General features: G+C 41.5%; 1 protein-coding gene and 1 long non-coding RNA gene across 27 annotated transcripts in view; one reads left to right on the top strand and one right to left on the bottom strand.

The window, feature by feature from the left end:
• Tenm3 (teneurin transmembrane protein 3) overlaps positions 1-23,811 on the bottom strand; it is a 1,297,160-nt gene that overhangs the window by 84,254 nt on the left and 1,189,095 nt on the right. For 11 of the 26 annotated variants that reach the window (XM_006509405.3, XM_011242216.3, XM_011242218.3 and 8 more), the window contains 3 exons: positions 3,320-3,346; positions 1,757-1,777; positions 705-851 (listed from right to left, as the gene is read on the bottom strand). In XM_006509405.3, the coding sequence (XP_006509468.1) occupies positions 705-851; positions 1,757-1,777; positions 3,320-3,346 (195 nt within the window). The remainder of the gene's footprint in view (positions 1-704; positions 852-1,756; positions 1,778-3,319; positions 3,347-23,811) is intronic. The other 15 variants (NM_011857.3, XM_006509406.4, XM_030243524.1 and 12 more) reach the window with 3 other exon arrangements.
• Positions 2,128-23,213, top strand: Gm51531. Its single transcript, XR_003947393.1, has 3 exons — positions 2,128-2,454; positions 3,973-22,536; positions 23,013-23,213. It is a non-coding gene; the product is annotated as a predicted gene, 51531 (long non-coding RNA).

Raw genomic sequence — 23,811 nt, forward strand, 5'->3', positions numbered from 1 at the left:
AGTTAAGGCCTTGAGGAGGTGATCTCAGACTCAGACAGCAACTCCACCCGCCACCAGAGTCGCTCCTAATGGTTTGTCAAAATTAAACAGCTGTCAGGGGCAACCATCCCATCACCAACTCCCACTCTCTATTCTCTGAAATTAAAATACAATAGCATGGGGGATGTGCTCAAAGGGGAGAATAATTATTCCTAGCCGAAGGCTTAAATTGGGCGGAATATCACAATCCTTTCACAGGGGTGTAAAGTTAAGGATAAAAAGACTGTGGAATTCAGCTTCGAGGGGGGACTGTTCTCTCTGGCTGTCCTCTTTTCTTCTTCTCCATCCCCCCAGTCCCCCCCCCCTCCTCCACCGACAGTTTTCAACAGAAGAGTTTGAAAAAAAAATGTCTGGTATCGTCTGGCTTGTTTAGTTATTAAAATACTTCTGTGGCTCTCCCAACTCCCAACTCACTGAATACCATTGTTGAAGGACTGGGGAACAATGGACCCTATATACAGTAGCTCCCTCACCTTGCCTCTTCTGAATGACAATCACCAGGCAAATCAGGGAGTGCAATCAAGCCATCAGCAGCCACACATTTTCAACCCATCTAATCTACAGGGATCTGTTTTTTTTCTTTCCAACAGACACTGAAGCAGTCACTGTAACTTAGGGACCCAGGCTCTGGCACGGACTTTGTTTCCAGGTTCAGCCTTCCTTACCTCCTTCGTTGTCTTTGCTGTCTGTACAGAGGGTCTCCATGGCTACGTCACAGCCTGCTCCTCTCCACCCTGGCTGGCAAACGCAGTGCCAGCCGTTTTGGTCCAGTGTGCATCTCCCATTGCTGTTGCACAAGCCGGGGCAACCCTCTGTCAAGACAAGGAAGGGAAACACCGCTGATTTGAGGATTGAAAGACTTTGCGTCTGAAGGAAACAGATACAGGACACTTAGTGGGAACAGGCCTTTATAAACAGCACAAAGACTGTAATTGCACATGGATAGAAACAGCAACATTATCCAAGGAATCTAATTCTTACCCAAAGTGGCATCTTTGATTGGCCTGACCCTTGAGACACCACTTACCTGTGTAGGACAGAAATATATGCAACGACCCACTAAGTAGCTTCAGGCCAGACAAAATTAACTTGACATTTTTTTTCCCCCTTTCACAAAGCAACAAGGTCTAGTCTGTGGTTTGGAGAAGCACCTCAGGAAAATAATTTCAGACCCCCTTGTTCCAATTTTTGATCTGTTGCAAACATTGCTAGAAAGCTTCTTTTTAAAGCACCTGGTTGCTTTAAAAAAAATTCCCCTAAATTCAAGAACACGAGTGTGGCTATGAATTTATGACTGGTGTTTAAAAAGAGAGCATTAATTTTATCTGGCCTCAGAGTTGCCGAATATTCATGTGAAATTACAGTGTATTAAATAATTGCACAAAGTATAGGTCAGGAGTAATGACTATACTTTATGCCAAGAGTACATTCCTTTTCACAGACTAAGCAAAGCCCAGGAGAAGGGAAGCAGCTTTAGCGTCTATTCTAACAAACATTAGGATTCAGGCTGCATACGGATGGGACGGGACCAACAGGATTTCCAACTAAATGTAATAGCTGTGCAGATTTGATTACTTAGGACGGACAAAATGAAATACCATAAGGACCACAATAAAACATCGATAGACTAAACAAAAACACGGTAGTGGCGTGCTTCAAGACAGATAGCGAGGGGTGATATTTTGTGACAATCTCCCTAAGGCTTTTATGCTGTTACCTTTATATCCTATCTTGTCTGCTTTTATGGGCAAGAAGGGAAAATTTGGGAAATCATTAATTTAAATATATCCAAAATTGATAATTGTCTCAGCCTAACATAATTTTTTTATCCCCCACCCAAAAAACCAAATTTTGTCACTGCCTACTGATGACATCTGGCATGCAGCCAACATGATCTACTTATGAAGGATGACGCTCAGGTGGATTCTGCGGTCCCTGTTATGAGTGTGACATGGTGCTGACAGAAATAAGGATTAAATGCTCTAAGCTCCTTCCCTGACCTGGCTAGCAATCAAGTCTCTTTGGCTAACTGTGAGTCATTTGGTGTAGAAGACATATAATAAAACACTTGCTCCAGCAACAGGGTGGGAGGAGAGGGGGTGTTGATACACAGCTCCTTATCCCGAGAGCATCCCACTTGTTGGGGACCTAAGCTTTAACGGAGCAATGTGTTGTAAGACGTTTAGTCAAATGATTATTCAGGTATGGGTCTCCAGTGTGGAGCCTGGGGAGGAAATATCTCAAAGAGCCATTTCTATTTCTTAAGCTCTTCAATTACAGCCAACAGGAAGAAGGTTGCCTTCTGACGCAGTGATACTTAAGGATACCATCAGGCCAGGATGAGATTAATTCTGTGGCTTATTTTGTCTTTAGACAGTTACCGTCTGTATCTATGGATTTGCTCATACATAGAAGGTAAGTGTTCCTTATCGGTGTGTTCTCTTTGTGGTTTTTTCCTGAAGTAGAAGTATTTAACCGCCCCACTGCCAATGTGCAGCAGGAGTAACTGCTTGCACATGGAATCAGGATAGGAAAGCCTGGATATTGCCATGAATATTTTCATATTCTAATGGAAAACACAAACAAGGAGAGGAAAATAGGTCATCTGGGGAGAGAGGGAGGGGTTTTCTTTGCGTTCAGCATTGCTCCACCTATTTCTAGGGTAACTGAAGACGTGAGCCTCTGCTGTTTTTTGCCGAGCAACATTATCAGTTCTGATGCAATGGCATGCATGAGATTTTGTAGTTTTGTAAGAATAACAAAAGAGAAATTATGGTATCATCTATACATATATATTCTGACACATTTAGAAAGAGCCAAAGAAGCTTCCATCCGAGGCAAAATGAGATTTTCTCTCTTTCAACATATGTTAGCCAGAATGTTCTCTAGGGTGGCAACTCTTATTCTGTGATAAGAGTATTTATGATTCTTTAATTTATAATTTAAAGCTCATTAGCTGAGTTGCAAGCAACGAAGATTTTTGAAGCAAAATAGTGAAACCAAAAAACAGCAAATGTACTGCAATCTTCAGTTTCGGTTTTAGTGACAGCTATTGTTTTTAAGTTGGAATGAAATCTGTGAGAACCGAAAATTATAAAAATGAGACACAGACAATTTAAGTCCCAATAATTTAAATCCGAGGCAACTCACACAATGTAAGCCCAAGTTATAATTTACAAAAATAGGCATGAAAATGTCTACTGTTACACCTAGCGCAATCTGATACACAGCTATATAGTTATTTATGCAGATATGTCAACAAAGAGTAGATATACAGTACCTTTAACTATCTTATCCAAATAGTGAGCTTGGGAAATTGAAAAGGAAAAAAAGAACAGACAGACATTTCAGAAGTGTCACATGGGACAAGGAAAATTTCAGAATTCACATGCAAATCGAGGAGCTGCAGCTGACATAGACTCACATCACATGACAGAGATGTACTTCGAATCTTCTAAAAATGCACTACTCTCAATTTTAGTCAATGTGGTCATGACGCCAGGAACCACACAGCACTTTAAAGATCAGTCTGGGGGAAGCTAACACCTCCCTGCTGGGGTTCTTTGGAATACATGCCGTTCTCATTCCTGTTAAGACTATAGCTACGCAGCTTTGGTGGAATGGGGGTCTTTATGGCTAAAGAGTTTTGGAAGTTTACTGCTATGAGATCTACAGTAACCAAAGTTTAACGGTTAATAAGTAAATAGGCATCAAGGAAAAGAATGAAATGAAAAAACCATCAGACAAATGTATTTTCATTCTACTTGGAAAAGGGCGTATGAAGCCCTGTAGGAGTCTACAGTAGCCTGTGGCTCCAAGCCAGACGGACAAGCTGTTTCACATATGTAGTCCATTAGGGAACAGGAGTGGTCCAAGACATTGTTTTGTCTCAAGGACCATCTTGAAATAGGCTGTTTTTTTTTTTCTCACCAGGTTTACGGGACCAGCTGGACCAAGACTGTATCTCTGCTGTCTGTGTACCATTTATCTTTCTGAGACAGCCTCTCTCCCGTCACTCACGGCAGAGACCTAATATATTCTTAATAAGCCTCAAATCTTCTTGCTTTGTCAAAATTCATACATCTTTAATGATCTGAAATTGCTTTTCAAAGGTGCTTATGTTGATTATTTTTCATTACTGACATATGCAAGTGGCAGTGGTACTCTTAACGGAATGATTTACATGGTAGCTTTCGCATGAGACACTCCGGGCTGCTGGCTGTGTCATGTGGGTAAACAAACCCATAAGTGGTTTTGACACATCTGTACTGTGTATATAAAAGGATCCTTCGCCTTGCCACAGGATTCCATTAGAGGCTTCTGAATTGCCTTTAAAAATAAGAACGTTTATGGCTAATTGACAATACATTACAAGGGAAATTAAGGTGAAAGAAGAAATGACATTAGGTCTACTCTGCATTCATAACTTAGCAAGCATAATTCATCTCTCAAGCATTAAAGGAGAAATGTATTACTGCATCAGACACTGATACACATTTTTAATAATTCCTTCTAAGTATTATATAATCTGCAAGAGTTCTATAATAGCTCATTTGACTATCTGCACGTAATCATAACGATATTAATAATCTAGAATTTCCGATTCAGGCAGGGTAGTGTTTCCAAGGGAATTCTTAGTTCATAAAAATTAGTTACACTGATTACAGCTGGCCAGTATATCATGTGCTTTTTTATATCAGATCTGCTACAGTTAATGCAAACAAGATAAAGAACAGAGCCTATATTCTAATCTCTATTAGTAGGTTTAAGGGGACTGAGCGTTTTCTGACCAGTCAGTCCTGGTTAATTTAGCAAACAGCATCAATTATGCAAAGCAATGGGCTGATGCACAGTAAAGGTAGGTCTGCCATTGGCTCAGGTAGATACCAAAGGGAGGAGCTGAAATTAGAAAATGCATTGGAAGATACACGGTAAATCATAATTAGCACAACACTTTAACTTATCAGAAGTATTTTAACACAGTGTCCACGAAAACACTATGAAGCAGCTATGAAAGTATGTGTACCGAGAATAAGATATCAAGATTTATCATTTTCATATCACGAGGAACATATTAAATATCATAAAGAATCACTGATAGGTTAAAACTAAGACTAAAAAACAATCACCTATATTTTACTTTCAAGGGTAAAGTTTGCGATGATGACCTCAAAAGCCTGATCCTGAACAATGAAAGGAAATATGGATACACGAGGTTAAAATAGTTAGGGAAATAATTGCAACAATAAAAATATCATTATAGAAGCCAGGGCAGGAAATAATCAAAAAAATGCAGGCATGTTGCAAGAAGCCATTAGGAATAATAATCGTAAAAACAATACAATATAGTTAAAAATTAATATACCTAACAGTTGCTGATATGCACATTAGGTTGCAGAGAAATTACTTTGAAAGTGTATGCTTAAATGTAAAAGAATACCAAGTAGTTGTACCAAATTTTAAGGTCTTCCCCCCCCGCCTCCCCCATGGAACTTTCTTATAGGTGTGTAGGCTAGCCATTTAAGAAAAGCTATTATTATGTTTTATTCATGAAATACTTTTCTTGACTTTTAGAGTGTTTATCTCTTAAGGGGATCCACGTAGAACACAGGGAGAGTAGTTCCATATTTCTTGTAGGGAGGTGATTTCTCAAACTTTATTTTGGGTTTCATATCCAAAAGAACCAGTGACAGAAGGATTCTGAAAACCACACACACTACAAATACAAGTGGTTGAGACGATTCTAGACTCTTCTCTGAGCTCTGCCTCTGAGTGCCTTGGAGATTACGAGCACTCGGCTGGTATAACAACAGCTACTGGTTCCTACCTCTGACCCAGGTCGGCCTTTCTTTCAGTTTAGACCAGTTTCAGAATGACCTTAGAACACGAGGTGCTCTCTTCCCAACCTTGCTTCTTGACGGTAATAAAAAGGCTTTAGTTTATGGTATTAGGCTAAGCACTTTATATTACTCGTTTATTTAATCTTCAGCACCAGCTTAGGATGTAAGCGTAACTGAGACAGCAAATACAGATGAGAGAGAGAGAGAGAGAGAGAGAGAGAGAGAGAGAGAGAGAGAGAGAGAGAGAGAGAGAGAGAACAAGTTAAGCGGGCCAGCCCCATGGGCTGTCTGGCTCCAGACATGGCTAAGAACCATTGTCATGAAGCCATCTCTTTCCCCAGTACACACACACACACACACACACACACACACACACACACACACACACATATACACTGCTGCAGAAGGACCGCACACCCATTATTGACCTAAGAATGCGAATCATTGCTAAAGCCATGGGGATAGCACCACCTTCTTTTAGATGTCTTCCACAAGGCTCCTTTGAGTAACACCAAGGGAGTGTATGAGTTAGCTATACATTGCTGTGACAAAAATGCCAGTCAGAAGCAACTTAAAGGATTGGACGATTCATCTTAGCTCTATCTTTTAGAGGTACGATGGGGGTGGGTGGCCAGGAAGCAGAGAAAAGGGAATATTGATACTCACCCCCCCCCTTGTTTTTTTTTTTTAATCCGTTTAAGTCCCCAGTCCATGTTGGTGTCATTCAGGACAGTTATTCCTCCCCTAGTCCTCTGTGGCAAGGCCCCCACAATTGGACACAGACATATGCCTCAACTTCCTGGTGACTCAGTCTAGCCACGTTGACAGTGAAGATGAACTCACCCTCAAAACGGGTCTCCTTGCAATGAATGTCAGGATGCAGATGCCTTTCATGGCTCTGACTAATTCCTGGTTTTCACTGCCTCTTTCAAAATATGTCCATTTGCACAGTGGCCCCTGGGACACAGCAAGTGAAAGACTAGGCACTAGGGGTCCCTGATCTACTTGCTGACACTGGCGGGCAATGACTGGGAGACTGTGGAAGTATTGCCATTGGATTACCAGTCAATATGCTTTCAGTATCAGCAAAGCAAAGGGCTGGTCCCGCAATCTTTGGAAACGTGTCTCTCTGTGTCCTGTAAGAGAGAATCCGTTCTCTTTTTAAGCCTTCTCACTGACTGGGGGGAAGACACACAGAGGTGGATAAGATGATCTGCTACCTTCTGGCTCAGTACTGAGCTTGGGCTCTGAGGCCCTTATGGAGTACCTGTTCACAGGGTTGCATTTGCTTTCTAACACGATGGTTAGGAAGGTACAACATCACTTTGCAAGTTCCTCTAAGGACTGTCATCAAAATCTAGAGCTTTGATGAGTTTTACAGATGTATATGACTTTATGCATAAATAGTCCTCATTAGCGTCGGGATAATCAATGTATTCTTGTTGCCTGGTTCCATATAGTTTTAACACGTGTTATGGAAAGTGAGGAAAGACATGTCTTATGAAGGCTTCTGTATGTTCTATGAAGAAGCGATCTGTAGGGAAAGGAGAGGAAGTTTGTACTACTCAGTTCATAAATCCCCCCCTTCTCTGTCACCTATCTGTCACCTATCTGTCACCTATCTGTTTCTCCCCCTCCCCCTAACACACGAGGGTGTTAACAGTAACTGCCATTTGCTGTTAATTATATGTGAAAACTACGCTAAGCATTTACAATACATTAGCTGTTGCATTTTCCCCCTCCTACGAGTTAAGAGGTAGAAGAATCCTTATCTTTCCATTTTAGTGGCAAAGAGATAGAGGCACAGGACAGGGGACTGACTTGTCTAGGCTGAACCTGCAGGCAACTGGGAAAGCACCGAGAGTCCCACTTTGAGTCAGCCAGTCACGTGTACAGCTCAGAAGACACAGGGCTGTGTACCTGTGTGAGGCCGAGCATGCGCATCATCTGTTTTGGGATTGGTCCGGGGAATGTCTGACCAAGGGGAAAGCATTACTTCATCACTGCAGATGAAGGGAAGACTGAATACAAGCTAACTTGAACCACTAACCCACCGATACCCCAGTGCACGTAACAGTACGTTACAGCTTTTGGCTACGAACTGCTGTAACGTGCAGTCTTGAAAACCAGTAGGCAGGCAGGTAAAAATACACACACAACCCAAAGGGCTGAAGACAAGAACAGAAGCAGTTCAGCTGGCCTATAAACGCCGCACCAGGAGGACCTGCTCAGCAGTATAACCAAGGAAGGCTGTTCACTTTTAAAAAGGAATGAAGTCAAAGAATATACATGTCTGTCTTCTTTAGGGAGGAACATGGATGTCTCAAAGGCTACTTGGCATGATATCGATTCCAAATCACCAATACGCCGATTCTCATAAACACAGAGAAGAGACGGAGGCAACCATGTTGGCTCCATGTATATTAAGTAGCTCACGAGGGAAAAGGGAAAGTGTCTGTGTGTGCATAGCTGCTGATGTGTTTGGTTAGGAACAATTCCCACTGTTTCCGCCGTCGACGGAGTGCTTGGTCGGAACACATTAAATTGTACAGTATTTCCACGGGACTGCTGAATTAACTCTCAGATTTAAGTTAGACATAGGCAAACAATAGAGGATTGAGGACACTGGAAATATTTCTCTTTTTAAAGACAACAGTCGGAGCCTAGGGGTCTATCTTCAGAAGAGGTTAATTCACTCAGAGGGGTGCACACTAAAGCAAGGAGGTACTCCTCGCTGCGGCTAGGAGTGCGAAGTCCTTGGCAGGGAGGGCAGAGTTTGTATGTAGCATTGTGTGCTTCACAAGTTCTAAAACGCAGATTTAAGAAAAAAATGATTCACATTAGTATCTCATTAAAGTTGTAAGTAAGCATCATTCTTAGATTATTCATGCGCCAAGCCCTAGTAGGGTGACAGAGAAGCTACCGTCTGCAAATAAGTATATATTAAATCCATTTATTCCAATCAGCAACCGTTTAAATCAGCGTGCAGGCCGCATACCCATTGAGTTGATGTTCCTTAATTGGTACTCACTGTGAGGTTTTATTACTGATTACTATACCATAAAGGATTATGATACTGACATCATTTTAAACACCATAAAATAATTCTATATTCTTAAGAGTTTACATAGGTCCATTAAAATATACTTTACAAAAAAAAAAAAAAACCCCGAGAATTTTTATTCTAAGATCAGGGAAAAGCATTTAAAATATTCCACACCATCTAGGAAAGCCAATGAATTTGAATTTCAGCATCTAGTAAGTGTGAGATGGTGTCATATAAAGAAAAATAGCTTGTGTGCATATGTGCATAGTGTGCTTTCTTAGAGACCATTTACTCCCCAAAACTGGCCCCCTTCTGAAGACCTGCTTCAAATATCTTTGACAGTTTGGGTATTCCCTGTTTTTGTTTTGTTTGTTTGTTTGGGTTTTTTGTTTGTTTGTTTGTTTGAGACAGGCCTTCTCTGTATAGCTCTGGCTGTCCTGGAACTCACTTTGTAGACCAGGCTGGCCTTGAACCCAGAAATCCGCCTGCCTTTGCCTCCCGAGTGCTGGGATTAAAGGCGTGCGCCACCACTGCCCGGTGGGTATTCACTCTTTACCCCCTCTCTGTTTTTGTTTCAGTTTGGAAATTTGGTGTATGACATTTCTGGATGAATGCATTGTTCCTCACATTATCCACGCAGGTAAATCACTATGCTTTGGTTTGGAATGCTACTCAAAACAAGACGTCCCCACAGAGTGAAATGGTCACTTCCTGACTTAAACCAGACTATAATAATTCAGATCACAGAGAAAAGATGCTTTGGGACTAACTACAGTATTGTAAGGACAGCACTGTCATTAAAGGGCCACTATGAGTTAGTTACAGGGCCTCCTTACAGGACAGTATTTGGTATTTCCTTCAGTTTAAAATTATATGCCCAAATGAAGACTATATATTTACAATGGGGGTACTCAGAATGCCTGCCCAGACACATGGATGTCAACATATGCAGAACTTGTCACAAGAGAAGCTATTGTCTGGCACACACTGTGTCGAGCTTTGTAATAGTCTTCGAATGTGGCACGATTCCTCCTGTTGGATCATATACAGAAACATGTTACCAACACATGTCTCCTTTAGTTCCCAGTCCCTGGGTTTTACTGGATGACATAAGGGAAAACCCAGCTTGGGATTTTGTGATTCAAGAAGGCAGGGGTGGGGGTGGGGTAAAGGACAGGTGTAGTTTAGTATTCTGATGTGGGAAAAAAAAAACTAGCCAGAGAGCACTGCTAATGTTACTCAAATGGAATGAGGGTGTAGCTCTGTGTAGAGCATATGCTAACTATGTACAGGGCCCTGGGTTCGATTCTCAGGACGCTCTCAAAAGTATAGGCTGAGGACACATCTCAGTGGGAGGGCCCATGCTTACTGTGTGTAAGGCCCTGAGTTCAAGCCACAGAACACACATATGCGTGCTACAAAATTTTATGCCAAGAGTTATGTATTTGAAACAAGAACTGCAGTGTGTCATACAGTGCTAAAACACCAATCAGAACTGGGGCTGGAGCTGTGTCCCTTTACCTCAGCACTTGGGAAGCAGAGGCTGTGAGTTCAAGGCCAGCCTGGTTTTCATAGTGAGTTCCAGGACAGCTACAGCTATCCAGAAGAACCGTATCTCAAAAAACAGACAGACAGACAGAATATCAGTCAGAGGAAGGTACTGATTTGTTCAGAATGGATCAGGGGCTACCTATAATCACTACTTCACTCGTCTTTATGTATTTGAAAAATTCAATACTTGGGCTGGGAATGTAGCTCAGCTGCTGCTGTGCTTGTCTAAGATGCATGAAGTCCAGGGTTCAACTCCCAGAATTACATAAATCAGAATGGCTGTTTTATGTAATGGTGCATGCTTGCAATCCCGGCACTCAGTGGACATAGAAGTCACCTCCTATCAGAAGTTCAGAGTCAAAATATGTGACTTATGGAGTTTGAGAGCATCTTAGGTGACATCAAATCCTGCCTCACCAAGTTAATAATTAATATTTAAAAATTCAAAAGAAGGGAAAGTTTGTAGACTGTCAATTAGGTGAATAGAGCTTTGGGTCTTTCTTACATCAGTTTTCGTTTTAGGTAGGAAAACTTTAATTAAAAAGATCAAATTGTCTTTTTCACTCCACCCAGATAAACTATAACTCATTTAAATATGTAGACGAAAATAGTTAATTTTTGAAAGATGACTTAAATAGAATGCCTTATCCCTGATTCTGAGGCGAGAAAGTGCACAAAAGTATACAGATAACTTTCTATACCTTCTCTCTATGGGCATACACTGATGACAAGTATAATCTACCCATTTTCTACAAGTGCATTGTTTAGTGGCCAAAGCCTGTATAAAGTATTTAGCCTAATCATTTCAGGTGATATAGAAACTAGATATAAACTTAAATTTTGCAAAGGAAAACACATTTTTTCAATAGTTTCCAACCTCTTCAAATTCTTCCCAGTATAATTAATGTTCTTTAACATTTTTTTGTTTTTGTAATTGTTATTTTTATTTGAAAAACTTTAAGCACTATTAATAGATATATTTCAAACCTTGCTAAAAATCTTTCAAACTTCCTTGAAATAAAATTATAAACACAAGGCATTTTATTACTGAGCAATGACTGTTACTTCATATGTTTTTATGGCGATTCAGATTTTTATGACAAATGGTTATTAGTTTATTATGGAAAAAAAGAATTTCTACTGTATGAAAACATACATGACCAACTTAGGAATGATGTACCAGGCAGCCTCAGCTAGTTCTTCAGCGTATGAGCTCAGGAATAGCTCTTGCGGGGTTGGAATGGGGTTCTCTTGTACATCAGCCATATAGCCATAGAGAAGGTCTACAGATTAAGTTCTCTGAACTGCGGTTTCCTGAAGGTCTAATAGCTTTACCTTATAATACAGCCAATCTATGAAGACCACTCTATATTAGATCTCAGCCCATGGTATACACTTAGCAGGTAGTAGGGATTCATCTTATTCACAGTTTATAATTGAAAAACCCAGACTTATGAGGTGACTTATAATAATGATTAGGATTAATATTATATGTTATTACTATCATATGATATTAAATATACAACAACAATAATAATGGTAATTATTGCTATTATTTTAAGAAACCAAAAAGAAGGGAAAGTTTGACTTTAAGCAAACGACCTTGGGGCTGCTAATAATTTGTTTTGCACACTGCTTACAATGCCAGGATGGGTCCCTCATTCTTCAGCTCAATATACATTCTGTTGGTAGGAACCACATTTATATGAATGAGTTCATTCTCTGAGGGGAGCACAACCCCATTTTGTGTGTGTGTGTCTGTGTGTGTAGAAAAAAGTTTTCCTCTGTGTCATTCAAATCATCCCATTGACTTAGCGACATGATATTAAATGATTTGTGATTCAACTTTTTAAATGAAAGCATCCTACTACTTCCACTATTGGCTTCATTTCAGGAAGGTAAATTAACATTTTCTAAATGAGCTTGAGTGTCCACATAAGTATCCAAACCACCTACTCAGAAGTCTATGCTAGCATTGCAGTAACTAAATGGGAACCAGGGCCTTTAACTGGCCTCTTTTACATGCACGCCTCTATCCGTGTATTGTGAGCTTGCTGAGAATTTTGCATTCTATTTTCACTCCGAAATGTACCAAGCAGATGGAATATACATTGTTAACTATAATAGCAGAGTGCGATAAATTTAAATTCGTGCCTCGCCATTTTGGAATAAAAGAAGACCATTCTCAGCCTAGACAAGCTTTTCAGAAGTGTGGTTGTCCCATGCATGTGAACTTGAGTATCTGGACTTCCTCTGTGTGGCTTGGGCTTATACTGGCCACAGCCCGAAGGACACCAGATTGACGCACTAGGATGAGTGTATAAAATCACCACGTAGATTTTTCTCCTTTCACATTTTAGGCCAGCTATACTGGTACCATGTTCCTTCCCATGGGCCAGGGTATGGGGCCTGGATGACTTGCCTTCATGATGACCATTGCTGGGGACTCTTCTGACCAGTCAAGAGCCGGGAAATGTCACAATCAAGAGATTGTGAAATGCACTGCTTTCTCCCTCATTGTTCATGCAGGGGACTAATGAATGGATACCTGCTGCCATTAATCCGCAATTAGATCACATGTTTAACTGCATGTTTTCTATGCACGCATATATAAATATTAATTTCGGATAGGAAGGGAATCATTCCGACACCATAACAATTAAACAGCTGTAACCTGTCTCGTGTGTTAAAGGATGGAGCTTCGGGCAAGCTTCATAGGCAGATGGTTTTACCCACCCATACTTAATGTTAAAGACTTTAAAAAAAAAAAAAGAATAGAAAAGAAAAAAAAGAGGTGTTGACAAATCAGAACCAGTCTGCATAGTTTTAATGCAAATCGGTCAATTTGCAATGTAGATTGCCCTAAAAAACTAATTTGGCGTATAGGAAAAAAATTAAGCTCTGCTGTTAAAGGAAGGCATTATATCACATTTGGAGGTAGTAGGTTCCCCACCAACACAATTATTTACTAATTTCATTCAACCAACAGAGTTTAATGGAGAAGCATCTGACAATGTACTCATATTTAAGGGCCTCCTTTGCTCCTTAATTTACCCAAGGCACACGCCTGTTGAATCCGAGAAACATCAGCTGTATTTCAGATGGTTGTTTTCCACTTTAAAGGGGCACTCAAACAGGAGAGGGTCATCGACCCTCTTATGAAGAACCGTAGGAAAGAAATTGGCTTCAGTCACACCAGTATCTGTGAATACTGTCAACAGACCAGGGTTTGGGGGGGGGGGGCACTGCTTTTCGGATGAGCTATTAGCACAGGAAAATTTCTCTTTTGAAATTAGGTAGGTCCCTATGACTGTCTAAGAAACACCTGTCCTATGCCTGGTTCTATTGGCAGTAGATAGTGCAAGAAGAGACCCACAAGTGGCTAAGGTGCAGAGAATAAGAGACCACAGAATGCTTAGCCTAAATGGGACATATCTACTATGCCTCCTCCCTGAAAGACACAGGGATCATAGTGGAAGAGGGAGTAGAGAGAGTGTAAGAGTCAGATATGGTGGACGACTGCAAAGAAACTGTCTTCTGGACACAGCAGGGCAGCTACACATACAAGACCCCAGCATGCCCAAGCCAGACTGAATCCCAGCATGGGAATGGGAGCTGTTTGCAACTGCTGGGAAAGAGAGAGAGTTCTCTCCAAGGGTGAGGCTCCTCATAAGTTGGCCACACTCCAGTGGAAACAGACCTAAGAATACTAGGGCAACACAAACTGGTCTTGATGGGTTTAAAGGAATGGACCCAAATTTGAGTGACTAGGGGAGTGTGGTTAATATGCATAAGAAACTCTCAAAGAACTAATACACTTACAGAAACTTATATAGGCACAAGCCTTTAATCCCAACACTTGGAAGGGAGAGGCAGACAGATCTCTGTGAGTTCGAGGCCAGCCTGGTCTACAGAATGAGTTCTAGGACAGCCAGGGATACACAGAGAAACCTGCACTGAAAAACAAACAAAACTTTATATAGATGAAGGTGAAAGCAACCAGCAACTAAATGGCAGGTGAAAAGGAAACTAAGAGGCTGCTTTCCACTTGTCTTACGCACGAAAGGAAAGTCTGCCCGGGCAAGACTGAGTCGACGCTGCGTGGAGGAGTGAGACAGTGTTTGGAACTGGGGGCTTTATTCTCTCACCCTTACAATAAAGCAAATCAAAATCTACTGTGTTGTGTACATAGTGAGCAAGCATGCAATGTATCTATTATCTCTCCCTATCTATCTATCTATCTATCTATCTATCTATCTATCTATCTATCTATCTATCTATCTATCTATCTATCTATCTATCTACCGTCTCTCTTGCCCTCTCTATCTATCCATCCATCCATCTATCCATCCGCCCACCCATCCATCTATCTTTGAGATAAGGTCTCTCACTAAACCTTGTGTTCACTGACTGTCAAGACCGTTTGGCCAGCAAACACTTGAGATCCTCTTGTCTGCCTCCCAGTGCTGGGAACATAGATGCAGTACCCATGCTAAGCTTCTTACATGGTGCTGAGGATCTCTGCTCAGGTCCTCATGCTTGTAAAACAAGTACTTTACTCTGTGATCAATTTTCCCCAAGCCTCTAACTTTTTATTCACCTCCTTAGAATGCTATCATTCTTAGCATATAAAAAAAAAAATCACCTAAACTGCATATTAGTTCCTCCTTAGCTGCCTGGCTCTTTAAGTTACCTGGGTAGAGTTTTGGGAAAGATGTAGCAACTTCATATAAGCTTTCCCTTCTTTGCGCATGCCCCGAAATAGTTGAAAACAATATTGTGCATGTGGCTTCAATTCCTAACGCTGTGGCTCTTTACTTCCCAACTAAAAGGCTTCTGAGGAACTTAGCCATAACTGAAGAGAATATTTTTTTCTTTTCTTCTCCGTTCAACTGTATATCTAGACAATTGAGTTTTAAAACCACTGAGATGAGAGGTTTTGGTGGTAACTAAAATCTTAAAGATGGTTCTTAAATGATGCAATCAACAAGGCATTCCACGTTGAAAATGATATTCCAGCGTGTTAGCACAGAACCAATGGCAAGTTTACATAAAACAGTATGATTTGAAAACTGAAATGTACCTCAGTAAGCCTTTATTCAGTGTTAGGGATTGAGAAATGTTACCCCAAAGCATGGTGCTTGATGTGTTAAGTGCTTTGATCTGATGGTGAATAAGGTTTCTAGGACCTCCTTCTACCTGCCACCCCCTTATGGGTGGCAGAGGGGGATGTTTCTGCAGTTGTTTGATCTTCCTAAGGTAACTCCCTCTTGGAGAAGCAGTAAGTCCTGGTCCTGGATGCCACAAACATCTTATTAAGCAGAGAGTCTGGCACTTGCCCTTCTAGGAAGTGTTACTTGCATTTCTTTTGTGTATTTGGCTCCTTCCATCTCTAAGGTTTGCATCTCTTGGGAGTTTCTAGGTCTCTTGTCACCTTCCCCAGAAAAATCTTAAGTCTATCTTTCTGCAGCTTTTTATACTTGAACCATCTGACCCCCCTTGACTTTTCGTATTACGTGTTAAGTCACCATGCAAACTTGTACAGCAGCAACATATTTATATCTTACTTTCCCATTAATCTGTTAGTTTGTTTCTGTTACAAAACTGTCCTGTTTATCTGTCTCTGGACATCCTATTTATATTATAGCCTTGAGTTACTAAGTCTTCAGGAGGTGAGTTGAAACCTCTTTCCTCCCCTGCATCTGTTAACATCTTTCAGAAAACGCTTAAGCAAATGAACTGACTTACAATGAGAATGAGACTTAAGGAATGACGGAACTCTTAGACACGGCATAGAACATGTTAATTTAAGTTAATGGAACTCTTAAAGTCAATGGAAATCTTAAGTCAATAAAAATCACAGACACAGTAGAGAAATTATCAATTTAAATTAATGAATTAAGACAATTCCTTGAAGGCTGACAATACAGCTTGGGGGTACATAACCTACTTGGCATGTGTCAAGTCTTGGGTCCAAACTCTATCAGCACCGTCCCAACCCCCTCAAATCTTAAGTAATTATGATTTAGAAGTTGGTTTCCCCTACACAGAAAGTTAGCTGAGCCCTAACTAAAACTCGCTAGGAAACGATGCAGTCTCCGGTGGGATTTACATAGAAACTAGGATGAGAAGGCAAAAGGTTGTTCAGATCTGAGAACTGACATTCTCAGGCCGATGATGCTGTCGCCCCCTAATAAATCTCAGTACCAAGGACGGAAAACAGTGAGACTAGGCTGAGAAGGGCGCTCCAACAGCAAATGCTGACTATGCTCGGATTTCAACCCATCCTTAGGGAAAAGGAAATGGGTATACTAAGAAATAACCCCACCCGGTGACTGGAGAACACCTGTCACAACAGCCAACTGGATGGTGATTTTACAAATGCTATAGAAAACCAGGTGCCAAGGCAACTGAAGATTCAAATCTAAGCTTTTTTTTTTTTTTTTTTTTTTTTAAGGATTTGAATGGTATGAGAAGATAATTTAATTATTTGATACTTTATGTATTTATTAAATCATGATACATACATCATATAAAGGGAAGTCTATAAGGATACAGAAGGGCAGAACAGAACAGAATACTATAGACGATGCAATGTATTTCAAAACCATCCAAAGAAGAGTGCACATTTACTACAACTCTGTTGCTTTATGGGTATGGGTTATAAAGCAGAAATCAAGTGACTCAAACCCTTTGACAGGTAGCATTTGAGGCTAACCCATGTCAGAAACACGGAGTCTCATTGAATCAGGCTCCACCAGGACCTCTGAATCAGTTTCCATTGGCTGAGTGCTCACTCACTCAGCAGGTAAAAGACACGGACAGAAAGCACGGTTCTACCACTGTTTGCACCCTTGGCCAGCACTGAGTTGAACCCACAGCTCCAAGGCTTTCTGTGATGAGATCAGTATACGTTAAAAAAAAAAATCAAAACAAAACAAAGAGTGATTCATATGGTCATATGGGAGGGAGAAGAACCACTTGAAGGTGAAATAAACCACACCAAAATAGACACCCAACATTCCTTCCTCGCAGACCTGACACAGGCTGAGTGGCGAAACATGAACATCTCTGACACACCTTTTAGAGTAAAGAGAGCACTGACATCCTAATGAGAGAGGGTGCCCATCTCTTAGAGAGGTCAGAGAAAGCAGGTTTGCACTTGTGGCAAAGGGACTAAATGACCTAATTTAAGAAAATTACCAATTCCGAAGGTATTATGGAAGATGAAGTAGTGTATATAAAACCATTAAATGAATAACTTAGGGCTCAAATGAGAAAAATAATGTCGGAGAGGCCCCAGATGGACACTCAGGTTAACCTCGACAGAAGAAATCAGACATCAGAAATCCAGACTGGCTTCCAGAACACGGATGATGCTCAGTCAGCTTAGAAGGGGGCTTCCCTCCATTCCCTAGGGGGCCAGTCTGCTGGAGTCACATCCGACTTTATATCAGCTTAGCATTGAGTAGCTCATTCCTTAACAAGCCACAATGCTATAGGCTCCACGGAAAGACTTTCAGCCTACCTGACTCTCTACTGCCCAGCAGGCTCAGGAAAGTGTCCTTCAGATCAACCCCGTACTTCACGGCTCCATGCCGACCCGCCCTGCACAAGGGGTCACAGATCACCGTGAAGCTATTGGCTTTACCCCAAGCATCCTGGGAAGACAAGGAGTTAATCCTGGTACCCAGCAGGCATCCCTGATTCTCAGAGGGAATGAGTAGAACCTGAGAGATGGTTCAGGAAGAAAGTAGTGATTGGTGTCAGTCCATTAACCATCAGCCCAAATGCTCCAGTAGCAGCAGTAATGGTAAGACGCCTCCATGTGGGGTTTGCTCTGTGCCAGGGCTGTGCCCACTACAATTTTCCTCTGCCCAACACTCTCAGCAGCTCCAGGAGGGAGCTAGGTCTCTTTATTCCCACTTTACAAATGAGGAAACAGAGACACAGGAGACCTGTGTACCTTCCTATCATGCCATAGATAGCACATGATACAGCATGGGGGGACGGGGGGGGGGAGGATTGGGGGTTCAGGGTGGCGGTTGGGGACAGGGTAGATTTAGTTTATTTGGGGTGGTGATGGTTGAAATGCTTACAACGTGGGAGGAGAGTCTCTTCAGGAAAAATAACCTCAAGATAGATGAAGTGCTGTACCAGAGTAAAGAATTATTTGGAACAAGGAAAATCACCGCAAAGGTAGAAGAAAATTTAAGTTGAGGAATAGCACACATGTCAGAAAAGCTATACAATGTTTACTAAATGACAGCCATGTCTCTAAACAGCCATTTTCTCCAAGACTGCCGGACAACACTCACTTTGTCTCCTTAAAACAACAATGATTTTGTAATATTTCTGTAGAGTGGAGAAAGATAACTTGGTCTTCATTCAATGTGAAGTATAACACACAGCTGTGCACAAGGGAAAGTGTGCTGGAGAGGAGGCTGGAATATGAAGAGACAGAGGTCCTAAGTGATTTGTAAACGTCATAGCAATACATGGCTAGATGAAGTCCTGGTCCCTCAGTGAGGCCTTAGAACAGGCTGGTAGGGATGAGAGACCCTGATGCTTAGGCTTCTGCGACTGCCCAGTAAAGCTGGCTTGGCCCAGGACTCAGGTACCATGGCATGATTGTTCTCTTACCTACTCTTCTCTATTGACTGACAGGAAACTGAATGGTCCCAGCGTGTTGGTATACAGATGTGTAGTAGTGTGTATGTGTTGATTACAAATAGCATTTGAACAAAAAGATACTTTAAAAATTCCATGTGGTCTTATTATATTAATTCTAACTTTTTTGGGGGGTGGGGGGAGATACTACGAAAAAACCTGCTGAAAGTTCCCAAACAACTAAATTTGTAATGTAAACAAAGCACTCATACACTCTTATTTTTCCCAACTGTCACATGGTTTTTCCACGTGAATAAAACTACTACTCTTACACTATTGCTTGAGGTAAGAATGGAACATGTGGCCACGCTGGCAAAGGCTTGGATCCTTCCCTCTCCCATACTCCCTAGCTGCTACAGTTCCTTGTCTGTTTCTCGTCTTCCATACCCCAAAGATCAGGGCAACCACACTGTTTAACAGGAGTTTGTGGAGTACAGTATACCTAAGTTTTGTCTGGGCAAACAAGCACGTCTTTGTGATCATTCATGATTGTGTTTCCCGATGTTCTAAGGAATTAGAATAAAAACAAATAGCTGGATTGTAGCATAAAAAATTAGTATTTCCCCTAGGTCAAATTTCCATTTGAATCGCCTCAAAAGAACAACAACAACAACAACAAAATCAATGCTGTTCAATAGACAACTCTGTATTTGAGACATTACTAGAAGAAAAATATCATGATATATCTTCCCTTCCCTTTATATCATGATTTCAAAAACAACTCTTTAAACCCGACCCAGACACACACGGCTTCTTATTAACCAATATCCACCCTGACATGAGGCAAGAATTCTGTTAACTCTTTAAGTAAATGCCCCTGGCAACTTGTTTTTTATTGTAGATTTTTAAGATAGTGACTCCCTAGGTTCTTGGGATGGACTTGAACTTGTGATCCTCCTGCATCAGCCTCCTGAGTGCTGGGGTTATGGACCGTACCACCAGACTTTACTGGTTTCACAATATGTTAATACCTAAGCCACGGTCTGAGCTGCAGTTTGTCTCTTTCCTACTTACCAAGAAAATTGAGACTCAAAGCTATTAACTTTCCTTTATAAGCACTAGATTAAGTGCTATAATTCATAGGATAGCGTTTTTCTCTAACCGAAACAATTCTTTGATGTATGTAACGTTCACATTCTTCGTAAGAGGATACAAATATAGAGTGACAATGGATTAATTTCTCAATGTCATTTAATTGTTCAGCAAGGACATAAGTCCACAAGTTCTCAGACATTCGAACACTGTATTCTAAAATCACACATAAATATTAATTATCATAATCACTTTACATTGGAAAAAGACTCCAACTAAGGCAAAGAACAGTTAAGACACTAGTCATGCTGAACCCCCAAAATGACTTAAAGACATTCAGAGTCTGTGTATTAAAAAGATGTTACAGCGCCTTTTAAATGGAACAGTATTTAGTACGTATAATAGAGACGCCATTCCATGGTACTTAATGGGCAAAATAAGTGAATTCGTATGGAAAAAGTAATGGGGGTGGGCAGGTGATATCTCGGGATATCACAAAGTGGTTCTCGGGACTTCTTCAGAAGTGAAGACGATTCCTTCCTGTGGCAAAAGGAAACTGAGGTGACGAGGGAACCCCGTGCTTAGGTCTACTACCTCCGCATTGTCAACAGAAACCATCAACAGCTAAGACATCCCAAAACTGCAAATGACCTGGAGAATCTTTCGGATCCAAGAGACTACTTAATCCTTTGGGATAACGGACGGAATGGAAGGAAATTAAAAAGCACCCCACTTCTAAAATTAACACGAAAGGGAAAACGGAATGGCCAATCTCACACACCTACCGAATTCTGACAGACTGTTAAGGCTTACTGGAATGGAGATTCAACTATTTCAAAGGGGGCTTTTCCCGAGATTTAGGTATGTTCTCTAGCCCGTCATCTTCCCTGTTACTAATATAAGCCCATTTCCTCCCTTTCGGTTCTCTGGAGAAATGAAAAGCACCAGTGGGTTTGAGAAGACCCTCAGCCATCCTCAGAGCTGGCAGAGCTGAGCCTTCTTGTCCGTGACACCTATTCATGGGAGAGAACAGTCAAGTGTTATTCAACACCCCTACGGCCTGTTCACGACTCAATCTCATCTCTGGTCTCCAATGCACTCAGATAGGCATAAATGGATAACGAAGGGAAAAATCTTTTCAATGGATGCTAAAGAGAAAAGGCCTTGTGGGAGTTATAGATTGATGAATGCTCAAAAACGAGGCAGTTAGGACTTCTCCCTGCCCAGGGCATTCAGTTAGCTTTGCACTCCGCTAATAAGCAACATGCAGACGTGGAGACAGGATTTGCTTTGTTTCTGTGGCCACTAAAGTAGAGTCACAGGCCGACGGCAGACAACTCTCCTTTCTTTTACCTGAGACAAGTGGTTGAACCAAACCGACCAACCGAGTTGCCTTCACATATCTAAGGGTTCTAAGTCTATTCCAGTTAAACACAGGGATAGGAACTCACTCGGTCTGCTCAAAACTCACCAGTATCTCGCAGTTTACAGATTTGAACTTATCAGATACTAGTTTTAAACCTGACTCACATCAACCCTCACAGAGCACAATCGTCTAATCCTCTTAAATATCGTGATAGACACGTGATACTCAAATTACGGCAATTGTTGTTTAGAAGATATTTAATTCCAGTCCACATGAGTTTTTTCTGGTTTTTTTTTTGACTTGCTTCTGGGGTCCTCTATGCTATCCTTACACACTTCCTACCTCTATGCTATCCTTACACACTTCCTACCTCTATGCTATCCTTACACACTTCCTACCTCTATGCTATCCTTACACACTTCCTACCTCTATGCTATCCTTACACACTTCCTACCTCTATGCTATCCTTACACACTTCCTACCTCTATGCTATCCTTACACACTTCCTACCTCTATGCTATCCTTACACACTTCCTACCTCAGGAGAAATAGGGGAATCCTCCCTCCCACAGATAAGCCACAGCCCAACACGACTGTTACCACGATCTCGGGGCTACACTAGTGTTATGGGCTGTTAGCGTCAAGCCATGTCAATGACAAGTACTGCTGCCTGTACAGATGTGGCACTTTCTGCTTCTTTATTCATAAAAGGGCCCAATATTCCTAAGTGCCTTCCTGGGGGGGGGGTTGGGGCGGGGAGAGAAAGATATCCCTTTTTATCACAATATTCCTGAAAAAAATCAGTCTCCTATTGTTTTATCTTTCATCTGCACATATCACGAGTAAAAGAGTAACCGAAGCAAGGAAGACTTGGCACAAGCCCTGTGGATGAACACGTCTACTTTGCGGAACTCATCATTTGTAAAGAGGAAGATACGACCACACTAATAAAAATATCAGCATGAGACTCTCTATGTGAGAGCAAGTGTCCAGTGAGTATTCTGCATTCCCAACTCTTTCACTACCAGCATGCCCATGATGTTATGAAAGCAGGAACCGAGTTTATGAAGACAGTCAGGTGACCAATGAATACTCTTCTGCTATCTGTCGAGAACCCGTGTTTGCTCCTCCAACTCTCTTTCAATTAACCTCCCTGTTTGTAGTCTATGGAATGACTCGAAATATGGAGAAAGGAAAATAAAATCCCGATGACTTATGAGGAGTCTCTCGCAAGATGACAGTTTCTTTCAGCCAGATACGTGTTGGAACTGAGAGGAACAGGAAGTAACAGTCCCAAATGGGGACAGGCTCCACCACTTCCTGGCTGCCTTGCCAGCGGCTCACAAGTGGCCCTTGGGCTTCACTGTGACATGCACAAAAGCAGACAGGAGAAGGGCAAAACTGGAATCATTCTAGCAGCATGAAGGATCAAAGCAGGACTAAAGGGATTGCTACACTCTTCTTTTAGGTGCTGCTGAGAATTGAGCCCAGGGGCTTCTGTATCCTGGAAAAACATTTTACCACAGAGCTACGTCCTCAGCCCTACACATCCAGGTAGGTCCTTTATTTCCTGTACTGGAGTATAAAGCAGCACACTTAATGGAAAAAACAGAAAACAGAGTTGTTAACCAACAGTGCAAGAAACAATTCAATTGCAATCAAAAGTCCCAGTTCTAACAAGAATCTTGTCCGTTTCCGAACAACTAGGAAAGTTTTTGGAAGAGTGTATCCACAGGAAACTGTTAACTATATGCCAGCGAGGACGCGGCAACAGACCAGGTCGTTGGGTGGCTACTCGGTGACAAGTTATATGTGCCTATTGTAGCTTTCTGGTACATTTCTGATTTCTTAAAGCTACGCACATGTATCTGCTGTTTTCCCTAGGATTAAATAGTGACAGATATATTTCTTTTGCTCCTAGCTAGAATTAATTTATGAAGTTGAGTGAGATAAGAAGCATCATCGTGTCGTCTTGTCTCTGCGGTGGGAGGACTCAGATTCTGGTGAAGAGATGTTTGGACCCAGGGGCGCTGGACTGTCCTTTGTGCTTTCAGAGAAAGAGACAGAAAACCTGCTTGTCAACTGTTGCCTGCCTTAGTGTAGCTTCATGAGTCTCCTGTGGGCCCTGCCCTAGAAGCCAGCAGAAGGGAGAGCCATGTCAAAGCAGGGATGAACACTGAGCAAGAGTTATGAATACGGATGTTTGGGGATGATTGCGGAAGACAGAACCGCTCCTTAGTGTCAGCGAGTCACCCCTAAGGGTCTTG

This window comes from Mus musculus, chromosome 8, assembly GCF_000001635.26.
Source record: "Mus musculus strain C57BL/6J chromosome 8, GRCm38.p6 C57BL/6J".
Taxonomy (NCBI): Eukaryota; Metazoa; Chordata; class Mammalia; order Rodentia; family Muridae; genus Mus; species Mus musculus.